The sequence below is a fragment of the Spinacia oleracea genome, chromosome 2 (genome assembly GCF_020520425.1).
Source record: "Spinacia oleracea cultivar Varoflay chromosome 2, BTI_SOV_V1, whole genome shotgun sequence".
NCBI lineage: Eukaryota > Viridiplantae > Streptophyta > Magnoliopsida > Caryophyllales > Amaranthaceae > Spinacia > Spinacia oleracea.
This window is the reverse complement of record NC_079488.1, coordinates 10,863,992-10,877,799: the sequence shown is the minus strand read 5'-3', so window position 1 is coordinate 10,877,799 and position 13,808 is coordinate 10,863,992. Positions and strand designations below refer to the sequence as shown.

The 13,808-nt window shown below is 38.5% G+C and overlaps 1 protein-coding gene across 1 annotated transcript; it reads left to right on the top strand.

Annotated features, from left to right (window-relative positions):
* The first annotated feature begins 4,455 nt into the window (after positions 1-4,455).
* On the top strand, positions 4,456-6,125 carry LOC130467215 (uncharacterized). Its single transcript, XM_056835653.1, has 5 exons — positions 4,456-4,704; positions 4,800-4,943; positions 5,081-5,303; positions 5,475-5,881; positions 5,976-6,125. Exons 1-5 carry the CDS (start codon positions 4,456-4,458, stop codon positions 6,123-6,125), a joined length of 1,173 nt encoding a protein of 390 aa, XP_056691631.1.
* Positions 6,126-13,808: the final 7,683 nt, after the last annotated feature.

Here is a 13,808-nt window from a genome sequence, read left to right as displayed (position 1 = left end):
TTTTAAAAACGTATACCAACACTACCAATTCACGGAATCCGTCAATGCTCCGTTTAAGGGGCCCAACACTCTCAGTTTCCCTCCCAAAAAAGAACACTGGATGACCTAAATATCCCTAAATAATTCAATTCACAACCACCATCTTCTCTCTCTCCTATGTTCATTCATTACACAATTTTAGCCCCTCCATTCTTTTTCTAAAGAACCCCTGGACCACCAACAAGAATTTGTCTCCAACCTTCTCTGTTACGCACACTAGTATCGTTCACTCCTTCAATCAATTCTGCGTCAAGTACAGTTGGTTGGGTCAAGAAAAGGACACAAAGGAGTTATGGATGACAAAGGGAATCTGCTTTATGCAATTAAACAAGAAAGTAAAGGTCATGGTCCTCACGTAAGGTAAATACTGTATTTTAGCTTGTAATTGCTTTGAAATTTGTGTACCCAGTTTGTGACAAAGTAAAATTGGATCAATGTGAAAAGCCCCAATTTTTTAATCGATAAACCCTAATTAAAAAATATGCTTTGTGTTATAGGAGAAGTCTTTATTCTCTTTAATTTTCAGTTTTAAATCCAAATGATCAAATGTGATCATTGGAAGTTTTGGCGGGAAAGTTAGTTAAAGTTGTTAGCTAGCTTGAAGAATAAGTTGCTTAAAAATAGGGGATTTGTTAGAGAGTTAGTTAGTTGTTTTGGCAGCTTATAAACTAATTCGGGTACATTGTATTAGCATCATAATACAATACAAATCTTCCCAAACTCTCTCTCTCTCTCTCTCTCTCTCTCTCTCTCTCTCTCTCTCTCTCTCTCTCTCTCTTCTTTTATCTGAATTCTCTTCTTCTTCTTCTTCTTCTTATCTCTGGGTCACATTCCTCTCTTAGATTCTGTTGTTGGTTTCCATTAAAGGAGAGCTATTCGAGATCCCTTATCATTGGTATCAGAGCCAATCGCTGCTAAAAACTCTCTCCCTGCAGTTGATTGAAGCTAGAACTGGCTCCTGCTGCTACCAGAAGAAAGGCAGCTATGGAGGATCAATTCAAAAATTTAGAAAAGAGGTTGGAGGAGCAGAACTCCAAACTCGAAGATCAGAACAAAAAAATGGAGCAAAAGTTCGAAGAGATGATGAAGTTTATGCAGACTCTTAAGGATTCAGCAACTAGCAATGAAGATACTTCATTCTCAACTCCAAAATCTCAACCTACCAGAACACTAGGTATGAATCCCAAGCTTACTTTTCCTAAATTTGATGGCACCAACCCTAGAATTTGGGTGAAAAAATGCTGCAAGTACTTCTCATTATGTAAAATCCCTGAGGAGCAGAAGGTGGATCTTGCCTCTCTCAACATGACAGATAAGGCTGAGAGTTGGGTGATGAATTATTTGTCAGTTAGAAAAAGCATAATAGTTGATTGGAATGATTTTGTGGCCGATTTGTATGCTAGATTCAGGGATAGTTCAGCACAAAATGTGGTTGAAAATTTTAATAAATTGCAGCAAACTGGTTTATTAGAGGATTATGTGGATGAATTTGAGAATTTGAGGTCAATCATGATGATGAATAACCATATCTTGCCTGAAACTTACTTGTTGGAAAGCTTTGTTGGTGGACTTAAAGCAGCTGTTAAACCTTTTGTTAAAGCCTTTAAACCTGATTCCATTTCTGAAGCCATTGATTTGGCTAGGTTACAGGAGGAGAATCTGGTAGCTACAAAAACAACCTACAAACAACCATTTTATAGCCCAAAGCCATTGCAGTCTGTACCACTCCTAACCAACAGCAAACCACCACTCTTACCTACACCACAAATTAAACCAAATACCACCTTATCCTTGACCAAATACCCACAACAAAGAACAAAAAACTTCAAATACATACCAGCTGATGTCAGGCAAGAGAAGATTGCCAAGGGATTGTGTTACTACTGTGATGCTCCATATGACAGGAATCACAAGTGCCAATTTAGGGAACCATAGTTATTTACTGTAGAGATTCCAGGTGATATTATTGAAGAACTCAGTGATAGTGATGAGTTGGATCTAGGGGATAAAGAGGTGAGTGAACCACAGATTTCTATGAGTGCTTTATCTGGCAGTCAGGGTTTTAGCACAATGAGGGTGAGAGGAATGGTGAAAGGCAAACCTGTGCAGATATTGATAGATTCTGGAAGTACACACAACTTTGTGGACCTCAACATAGCTCAGAAGTTGGGTTGCACACTAGAAACAATACCACCTCAAGCCATTACTGTTGCAGATGGCAACCATTTCGCTTGTCAGCACATATGTAAGAATTTCACTTGGACTATACAGGACATTATATTTGAAGCAGATGTATTGCTTATTCCCCTGGGTAGTTGTGACATGGTGTTGGGAATACAATGGCTGAGTTTGCTTGGTCCTATATCTTGGGATTTTTTGCATTTACAGATGGAGTTTTGCTTTCAGAACAAACAGGTTATGCTGAAGGGAATACCAAGCAAGAGATTAAAAGTGGTTGAGGGAGAACCTTCTTCCAAATTGTTTGCCACAGCTGCTCACTTATGTCTGATACAGGTTCAGAATCAAGCTGATTTGCATTCAGAAACTCCTATTCCTTCGGTGGAGGTTCCTGCAGAACTGTAAGAACTTCAACTCAATTACCAAATGGTATTTGAAGAACCTTCAGAATTGCCACCTTTGAGAGGGGTGTTTGACCATGCCATACCTTTGCTTCCAGATGCTAACCCTGTCAACATTAGACCTTACAGGTACCCTCTAAAGCAAAGAGATGTCATTGAACAGTTGGTGCAAGAAATGCTGGATAGGGGTATAATACAGAATAGTGCTTCACCCTTTGCCTCCCCAGTAGTTTTGGTTGGTAAAAAAGATGGTACATGGAGATTGTGTGTGGATTATAGGGAACTAAATAATAGAACTGTGAAGAATAAGTTTCCTATACCAGTGATTAATGAACTATTGGATGAATCACTTTGGTTGCTACAATTGATTGTTTAATAGTTTATGGCATTGTTAATGAAATGGAAAAGTAGTACTACGTTCTTATTTAAGAATTAATTACAAGCTCTTAAGATTTTTTTAATCATGAATGTCAGCTTGCTTCGTAAGTGGCTTAGTAGTTCAATTCCTTTATTTTGGAGTTCTCCACAATATCATGTAAATTGAATTAGAATAAAAGTCAAACCAAAGTGAATGTTCAATACTAAATTACTAATTATGTGAACAAAATGAAAAATGATTTATCTTCTAATTCTTAAATCACTTTTCTTAGTTTAATTGTTAAAGAACCAGTGATAACTAATAATGCTAATTATAAGTAATAACTAATAAAATGCACACTTACTAAACTTTTTTTTTTTATAATTTCAGGATGCCGCCCAGGTATATAGACATGAACATATGGATTGGTGGGAAGTTTATTTTTGACAAAGGAAGAACTGATTATGTTGGGGGGATAAACTACCTGAAAAAATGTGTTTGGTTGACTGAATTGAATGTTGATAGTGTGAGGGGTCATGTGATTACTGCAATGAAGGTGTTGACTGGAAAAATTGCTCCAGATTTTAGTATTTGGTATAAGAGGTTTGGGTTAAATTTGTCGAGCGGGAGGGAAATAATTGATTGCCCAACAGATATGGATGGGTTGATTAATAGTAGAGACATCAATGATAGGGTCACAATATGGGCTACCGATAACCTCATTACACGTGTTGTGCTACCGAAGACCAACCCTAAAGCTCCATCAAAGCCTAATCTTACCTCTATTGAATGTGAAACACCTAGAAGAAAATCAATTTCACTAGGAAAATTAAAGGAGTTAAAGAAAAAAGGGAGGGGTAAAGTTCACAACAAGGGTAAGGTTAAAGGTCAGAGAAAGAGTAAGGGGGAAAGTGGTAAAGTTATTGATGGTGTTGTTGATGGTGAGGACTGGAGTGATGCTGGGGAATGGTCTTCTGATTCTGAATACAGTGATTTAGAAGTTCAATTTGAGCAAGGGGAAGAAGATAAGAAACAACAAGAGGAGGATGAGATATTTGTGGAGCCCAAGGGTGTTGATTTTTTGGAGCAGATTAAGGTTAGTTTAGGAGGTATGGGCAATAATAGTGGTGTCCAGCAGAAAACAAGATATGAGAACAAAGAAAGTGGTGGTGAGCACAACGGAGCTGGGTGTGAGCAGCGAAAAGAAGACGGTGTGGATATAGGTAATGTGGCAGAGGTTGACTATGATTCTGAAGAACTAAGAAGCCTACAGGGGTCAGATGATGAGATTGATTGCATCCCCAAATTTAACCCTGAAACTGATTTTAAAAGAAACATTCAGCTCACTAGGGGTTTAAAATTTCCAAATGTGTATGTACTAAGGAAAGCCATTAGGTACCACTCTATAGAAAACCATTATGACTACTACTATCTTCACAATGGGAGAGCTAGAATAACAGTACACTGTGTTTAGAGGCCATGAAAGTTGGATTTAAAAGAGGATGTAGGCCTTTAATCAGGGTTGATGGTTGTCATCTAAAGGGTGCTTTCCCTGGAATGATTCTAGTTGTTGTTAGTAAGGATGGGAATAATAACATATTTCCAGTGGCATGGGGAGTAGTGGAGGTTGAGAATTCGGATAGTTGGATATGGTTCTTAGGGCAGTTGATGAAAGATGTTGCCCATTTGAATGGTGAAGGCCTAACTTTAATGTCAGACCGACAGAAGGTATTAAATCTTATTCATTTCTGTACACTTTCAGTTTTATATGCACTTGTTTTATAAGTTTCATATTCTTATGATTGATTGGCGATGCAATTAAGGGGCTGTTGGAAGCCATAGATGAGGTTGCACCAAAAGCTGAAGTTAGATTTTGTGTGAGGCACATTTGGGCTAATTTCAAGCTCAAGTTCAGTGGCACGACATATAAAGAACATTTCTGGAAAGCTGCAAGGGCTAGTACTAAGGTATATATATAAATTTTCATCATTATTGAATCATTGTTATTATGACGTTGTATGTAAATTTGATCTAATGCATTATTTTCATCTGATTGTAGTTTGCATTTAACACTGAACTAGAATGTATATGATTTCTGTCAGAGGATGCACACAAATATTTGAATGCAATTCCACCACAACACTGGTCTAGACATGCCTTCAATACTACATCCAAGTCTAACATGCTTCTTAATAATATTTGTGAGACATTCAATGCTGTGTTAAAAGATGCTAGGGACAAACCTATTATTACTTGCCTAGAATGGAATAGAAGGTATGTAATGAAGAGGAACACTGAAAAATGGGAGGGAATACAGAGTTATGAAGGTAGGTTTATGCCATTTGTTGGGAAGGTGTTGGAATGGGTTCGTGAGGCATCCACTAAGTGTATAGCATGTCCATCTCGATTAGATGAGTGGGAGGTGGAAACCACAGAGGATAGGTTTGTGGTTAACTTACACGATAAGACTTGTACATGCTTTCATTGAGCATTAACAGGAATACCATGCCCACATGCATTTGCTTGTATTGTTAAGAGAAGATTAAGGCCGGAAAGATACCTACAAGCTTATTCACCTTACATAAGGCCAATGCCTGGTGTAAAACACTGGGAAAAATCTTCCCTTGTACAACCAGGGGCACCGATCATAAGCAAAATGCCTGGAAGACCAAAACTTAAAAAGAGGAAAAAAGAAGCTGGTGAGGTGGAGGAAGAGATGTTTGTGAAAAGGGGGAAGAGACAGAACAAGTGTTCTAACTGTGGTCAGCCTGGACACAATAAAGTCAAGTGTAAGAAGCCTCCGGTTGTCAAGGAACCTGAACCTGTACAAAAGGGTGGTAGGCCTGCATCCAATGATCCTTATGTTGTTGCACAAAGGAAGAAGAAGGCAGCAAGGGTGAACCAGGTAAACAATGTTACCCTTTCTTTTGTTTTGGATTTTCTGTTTTATGGAATCGTGTCCAAACTAATTGTTTTATTGTTTTGTTGTTGTTGATTAGATGACATATGATATAGGTGCTTACAATTTCTATGCACCATTTGCTCCTCCACCGTGCAGTCAGAATAGTAGCCACCATCCATCCACAAGCGCGAACGTACCTACCAACAACAACCCCAAATCCAAGTTGCAGACTATTGTTAGGTTATGATACATATGACATTTACATAGATCATGCGGAAACAACCATTAACCCAGGAAACATATTATTTACACATAATCATATAGCATAATTAGATGCATACTCTTTGTTGCGTGCCCTCCCTAGCTGCGCCCGAACCGAACAAGAACAAGTCTTTTAGGACTCCAAGTGTCGTCCCTCCGTAGATAGTCCACAGCACGTCCGGATCCGCCTTAAGATTGACCAACTAGAATCGCCCTTAAGGTACTAGAAAATTTCGGCACTTTTGAGCAAGATGTGTGTTTGATTTTCTCTCAAAAACTCACTTTTGAATACTTTGAAACTTGTATATAAATTATGACCCCTAGGCCTTTATTTATAGAGTTATGGAAAAGGAATCGTAATCCTAGTAGGATGCGAATTAATTGGAATTAGAATCCTACATGAATTCTATTTAATTAATTTATCCAATTAGGAATAGACATTTAATCATACACTGACTCTTGCAGATTCAGGAATCACGCATGAGCACAAACTCACACACACACGGCAGCCACAAGGACTGCCCATGCGTGCGAGCTGCAGCCCACGCAGCAAGGCCCACGCATCCGTGGCCTTGGCGCGCGCTGGGCTTGTGGCGTGCGTGCTTGCTGGGCGACGGCCTGGCTTCGTGCTGGGCCTTCGTCCGGCAGGCCTCGTCCGATGCTAATTCGTACGATACGCTTCCGATTAAATTTCCATTTCCGGAATCTATTTCCGATACGAACAATATTTAATATTTCCGATTCCGGAATTAATTTCCGTTTCGAACAAATATTTAATATTTCCGTTTCCGGAATTATTTTCCGATTCCGGCAATATTTCCGATTCTGACAATATTTCCGTTTCCGGCAATATTTCCGATTCTGGTAATATTTCCATTTCCAATAATATTTTCCGATACGTACCATGTTTCCGTTTCCGGCAACATCTACGACTTGGATAATATTCATATTTCCGATACGATCCATATTTCCGTTTCCGGCAATATCATCGTTTCCGGAGTATTCATTTCTTGCCTGTGACGATCTTAGCTCCCACTGAAACCAAGATCCGTCGGTTCCGAATATTCATAGATGGAGTATTTAATGCCATTAAATACTTGATCCGTTTACGTACTATTTGTGTGACCCTACGGGTTCAGTCAAGAGTAAGCTGTGGATTAATATCATTAATTCCACTTGAACTGAAGCGGCCTCTAGCTAGGCATTCAGCTCACTTGATCTCACTGAATTATTAACTTGTTAATTAATACTGAACCGCATTTATTAGACTTAACATAGAATGCATACTTGGACCAAGGGCATTATTTCCTTCAGTCTCCCACTTGTCCTTAGGGACAAGTGTGCATTTCCTAATTCCTTTGTCGCTCGATGCTTGCTCTTGAACATAAGGTAAGAGTTGTCATCCTTATTATGTCCAGAGGTGTTCCTCGGTTTCAGAGTTCAACTGATCAAATAAACAGATAATCATAGCCTATGATTCATCCGAGCACGGCCATGCATTTCACAGTTTCTAGCTCTCCGAGTGGCCTTGTACAACTTTTAAGCATCTCATCCCGATTTATGGGAGGACAATCCCAATCTTGCGATCTTGAGATTAGACTTCGTTTGATAGGTGATTACCTGAGCGTTGCCTTTATAGCCTCCTTTTACGGTGCGACGGTTGGTCAACGTCAAAGCAACCAGTTCTCAAACAAGTAATCTCAAATCACTCAGGTATTGAGGATTTAGTGTCTAATAATTTAATGAAATTTACTTATGACAGACTTTCATCTCTTACAGTAAAGTTTCATAGGTCTTGTCCGATACTAGTCTTCCCAAAGTAAGTATCTATGCAAATGATTATGACATTGCCATGTCCACATAGTTCAAGAAACAGAACTACTAGTCATCTTGCATTCTAATCGTCTAACGTTTTCTATGCGTCCAATTTTATAGAAAACTCCGATTAGGGACCATTTTCAACCTTTGACATTCAAGTTCACTTGATAGACATTTCTTAGTCACAGGACTGGTCCTGACAGTCTATCTTGAATATATCGTCAAGTTGAAGGGACTCATCATTTAATAAACCACAAATTAAATGGAAAAATGAATTTCTTTCATTTATTGTGAATGATTAACCAATAATGTTTTACAAAGATTTAAACTCTAAAACTTTAAAACATTAAACAGAGACATCAAAGCCATTCTCCAATATGCTTGATTCCCATAGCTGCAGTGTGCGAGTTGTGCTTCGCTTGCGGCAGAGGTTTAGTTAATGGATCTGATATGTTGTCATCAGTTCCAATTTTGCTTATCTCGACTTCTTTTCTTTCAACGAACTCTCGTAGAAGGTGAAATCTACGAAGTACATGCTTGACTCTCTGGTGGTGTCTAGGCTCTTTTGCCTGTGCAATAGCTCCGTTATTATCACAATACAGGGCTATTGGTCCTTTAATGGAGGGGACTACACCAAGTTCTCCTATGAACTTCCTTAGCCATATAGCTTCCTTTGCTGCTTCATGTGCAGCAATGTACTCCGCTTCAGTTGTAGAGTCCGCAATGGTGCTTTGCTTAGCACTTTTCCAGCTTACTGCTCCTCCGTTGAGGCAGAAGACAAACCCAGACTGTGATCTGAAATCATCTTTGTCGGTTTGGAAACTTGCGTCCGTATAGCCTTTAACAATTAATTCATCATCTCCACCATAGACCAGGAAGTCATCTTTGTGCCTTTTCAGGTACTTCAGAATGTTCTTGGCAGCAGTCCAATGCGCCTCTCCTGGGTCTGACTGGTATCTGCTCGTAGCACTGAGTGCGTACGCAACATCCGGGCGTGTACATATCATAGCATACATTATTGAACCAATCAACGATGCATATGGAATCCCACTCATTCGTCTACGCTCATCAAGTGTTTTTGGGCACTGAGTCTTGCTTAGAGTCATTCCATGAGACATGGGTAGGTAGCCTCGCTTGGAGTCTGCCATCTTGAACCTATCAAGCACCTTATTGATATAAGTGCTTTGACTAAGTCCAATCATCTTTTTAGATCTATCTCTGTAAATCTTGATGCCCAATATGTACTGTGCTTCTCCTAGATCCTTCATCGAAAAACATTTCCCAAGCCAAATCTTGACAGAGTTCAACATAGGAATGTCATTTCCGATAAGCAATATGTCGTCGACATATAATACTAGGAAAGAAATTTTGCTCCCACTGACCTTCTTGTATACACAAGATTCGTCTGCGTTCTTGATGAAACCAAAGTCACTGACCGCTTCATCAAAACGTATATTCCAGCTCCTGGATGCCTGCTTCAATCCGTAGATTGATTTCTTTAGCTTGCATACCTTTTTAGCATTCTTTGGATCCTCAAAACCTTCAGGCTGTGTCATAAACACAGTTTCTGTTAAAACGCCGTTTAAGAAAGCAGTTTTGACATCCATCTGCCATATTTCGTAATCGTAATATGCAGCGATTGCTAACATTATTCGAATAGACTTTAGCATTGCAACTGGTGAAAAGGTTTCATCGTAATCCACACCGTGGACTTGCCTGTAACCTTTTGCAACCAATCTAGCTTTGAAAACTTCAAGTTTCCCATCCTTGTCCTTTTTCAGTTTGAAAACCCATTTGCTTCCAATGGCTTGGTAGCCATCTGGCAAATCGACCAAATCCCATACTTGGTTTTCAGACATGGAGTCTAATTCAGATTGCATGGCTTCTTGCCATTGCTTGGAGCTAGGGCTCGTCATAGCTTGCTTGTAAGTCGCAGGTTCATCACTTTCAAGTAATAGAACGTCATAGCTCTCGTTCGTCAAAATACCTAAGTACCTTTCCGGTTGAGATCTATATCTTTGCGATCTACGCGGGGTAACATTTCTAGATTGACCATGATTCTCACCAGATTCTTCTAAAGATCTCTGAGTTTCATCCTGAATGTCATCTTGAGCATTCTCTAGAGTTTGTTGTTCGACTCGAATTTCTTCGAGGTCTACTTTTCTCCCACTTGTCATTTTGGAAATGTGATCCTTCTCCAAAAAGACACCATCTCGAGCAACAAACACTTTGTTCTCAGATGTATTGTAGAAGTAATACCCCTTTGTTTCCTTTGGATAGCCCACAAGGATACATTTGTCAGATTTTGGATGAAGTTTGTCTGAAATTAATCGTTTGACGTATACTTCACATCCCCAAATCTTAAGAAAAGACACATTTGGAGGTTTTCCAAACCATAATTCGTATGGAGTCTTTTCGACAGCTTTAGACGGAGCTCTATTTATAGTGAGTGCAGCTGTATTTAGTGCATGTCCCCAAAATTCTAATGGAAGTTCGGCCTGACCCATCATTGACCTGACCATGTCTAGTAAGGTTCTGTTCCTCCGTTCTGACACACCGTTCCATTGTGGTGTTCCAGGAGGAGTCAATTCTGATAGAATTCCACATTCTTTCAGATGGTCATCAAATTCATAGCTCAGATATTCACCGCCTCTATCAGACCGCAGTGCCTTAATCTTCTTGCCTAATTGATTCTCTACTTCACTCTGAAATTCCTTGAATTTGTCAAAGGATTCAGACTTATGCTTCATTAGGTAGACATAACCATACCTACTGAAGTCATCAGTGAAAGTGATAAAGTAGCTGAAACCACCTCTAGCATTTGTACTCATTGGTCCACATACATCTGTATGGATTAAACCCAATAGTTCATTTGCTCTTTCTCCAACTTTAGAGAAAGGTTGCTTTGTCATTTTGCCAAGTAAACATGATTCGCATTTACCATAATCCTCTAAGTCAAATGGTTCTAGAATTCCTTCCCTTTGAAGTCTTTCTAAGCGTTTCAAGTTTATATGGCCTAATCGACAATGCCACAGATAGGTGAGATCTGAATCATCCTTTTTGGCCTTTTTGGTATTTATGTTATATACTTGTTTGTCGTGATCTAATAAATAAAGTCCATTGACTAATCTAGCAGATCCATAAAACATCTCTTTAAAATAAAACGAACAACTATTGTCTTTTATTATAAAGGAAAATCCCTTAGCATCTAAGCAAGAAACTGAAACGATGTTTTTGGTAAGACTTGGAACATGGAAACATTCTTCCAGTTCCAAAACTAGCCCGGAGGGCAACGACAAATAGTAAGTTCCTACAGCTAATGCAGCAATCCGTGCTCCATTTCCCACTCGTAGGTCGACTTCTCCCTTGCTTAACTTTCTACTTCTTCTTAGTCCCTGTGGATTGGAACATAAGTGTGAGCCACAACCTGTATCTAATACCCAAGAAGTTGAATTAGCAAGTATACAGTCTATAACGAAAATACCTGAAGATGGAACGACTGTTCCATTCTTCTGATCTTCCTTTAGCTTTGGACATTCTCTTTTGTAATGGCCTATTCCATCACAATAAAGACAGCTTGATGTGGACTTGTCCTGCTTTGATTTAGCATTGCCCTTGGACTTTCCACCTTTCTTGAATGGTCTCTTTCTAGCCTTGAGTAAATCTTTGGCTTCACAGTCCAGTACTATTTCAGCCTTTCTGACAAGGTGAATAAATTCTGCAACTGTTTCTTCTCTTGGTTCACTTAGGTATTGTTGCTTGAAGCGACCAAACCCACTGTGTAGTGAATTGAGCAAGACAGAGACTGCCATCCTTTCGCTTATTGGTGTTCCTAGTAGACTTAGGCGATCAAAATATGAACACATAAGATCCACATGGAACCTCAGTGGGACGCCTACCCTCTGTTTAGTGCGAAGGAGCTGAACATGTGTTTCTTGGACCTCCATCCTATAACACCTGTTGGGAGAACTAACCTTTAGCCCAGACATTGATTCAATCAACTCATGGACGTTCAGGTCCCTGTCCTCCGTACTTCCACGACAGATATCCCTCAGATTCTTGATGAGCGTAAAAGGTTCATAGGCTACAAACCTTCTAGCCCAATCATCAGGGATATTGTTCAGCATGAGACTCATAACCTTTTTGAGATCCGCATCCCAGGCGTAAAATCTCTCAGGGGTCATGTCTCTGGCATAGTAGCTTGGCATGGGATGTGATAGTACATACTCAAGTCCATTGAGTTTGACTATCTCAACTAGCTTAGCTTCCCATTCAAGAAAATTTGTCAGGTTCAGCTTGACCATAAGCTCAGAACCCATGATGATGTTTTGATTGTTGTTTGCCATATTAAAAACTACAATTGAAAAGAATAAACAAATAAATAACCATTCACAGTTTCTCTTAATAAACTTAAATTCTGGCATACATGCATAATTCAATGTTTATTAAGCATTTTATTCAAGTTATGTGTTCCGGCAGGTGTGAATAAAATGATTCCAAGATCCTAAAATCATTGAAGAACTAAGCACAGTTTGTCGACTTAATCCTAGAACATCTTAGGTAAGCAAAAGCCTTTTGCTAATAGTCTAGAAACTATTCTTGGTTGATAGGTACGTCTAAGAACTTATTAGGTAAACCTATCGAATTTGCCACGACATAAAAGGACTCCTTACTTATATCGTTGAGTTTCACCAAAACTAACATGTACTCACAATTATTTGTGTACCTTGCCCCTTTAGGACCAATAAGTAACACCTCGCTGAGCGAAAACTATTACTAGATTGATGTAAAGGATATCCAAGCAAGTGTATATTTTGGCATGGCACCTTTTAACTCAATTTTTTTTAAAGTTTGGAACTTAAGGCTCTTACTATGTTGGTTAGATTTTAAGTGAACTAAAATCCTTAATCATGCAACATAATCAAGCTTTTGATCTCATGCATTTTAAGACATATTTAAAGCAATAAATAACTTAAAACATGCATAAGATATTTGTGATCTAGTATGGCCCGACTTCATCTTGAAGCTTTGACTTCAAAGTCCGTCTTGAAAATCTCCGTGGGAGGCACCATTTTCTTCAAATAGGATAAGCTATAACTAATTACAACTATTTGATGGTTCGCAGACCATATTTGAATTGAAAAATAACTTTGGTACTTTAGACCAATTACATTCAAATTAATGGTACGCAGACCATATTTTCTATCCTATTTGGGCCATACTAGTCACTTCATAACCTGCAAAACAGTACATATACAATATATACCATTCACCCATTCATTATCATGAATGGCCCACATAGCTGGTTAGTAAAACACATTATGCATCACGTAAACATTTGCAGCAATTAATCAAGGTCACCAATAATCTACCAATTATTCAGTCCTTATTAATTCTAATCGAGTTGTTTTAACCTTAAGGATTTGTAGACCTAATCAAGAGTTTATGACTAAAAACGCTCCCACTCAAACCAATAAATTCATATGCTTTACTAATTTTAAACATAAAATTGTATTTCTAGTCTAACCGGAAACATACAAATTTAATTAAAATTTAAAGCTCATATAAATTTATAATTGAATCCAAAAATTTAATTTAATTTCAGTCGCATTTAAATTAATTCATGATTTTAATTTTAGTAAAATAATTAGAATAAATTCCATTTATTATAATTATAATATTCAAAATTAAAATCCAAGAAATTAATTCAAATTATTAATTTTAAAATTAATTAAAATTACGTGAACTGAAATTTTCAAATTAAACATTCAAAACGATCTAATCGTTACGCAAACACCCTACGCGTTGCACGCCCATGGGCCGTACGCACACAGCCATTGCTGGCCATGTG

What these genes read in the sequence shown, in the direction of transcription:
- LOC130467215 (XM_056835653.1), top strand. Translation starts at nt 4,456, where the DNA reads ATGAAAGTTGGATTTAAAAGAGGATGTAGGCCTTTAATCAGGGTTGAT. An exon ending in TAATGTCAGACCGACAGAAG is followed by an intron (nt 4,705 to 4,799) that starts GTATTAAATCTT and finishes GATGCAATTAAG; the next exon opens with GGGCTGTTGGAAGCCATAGA. An exon ending in CTGCAAGGGCTAGTACTAAG is followed by an intron (nt 4,944 to 5,080) that starts GTATATATATAA and finishes TTTCTGTCAGAG; the next exon opens with GATGCACACAAATATTTGAA.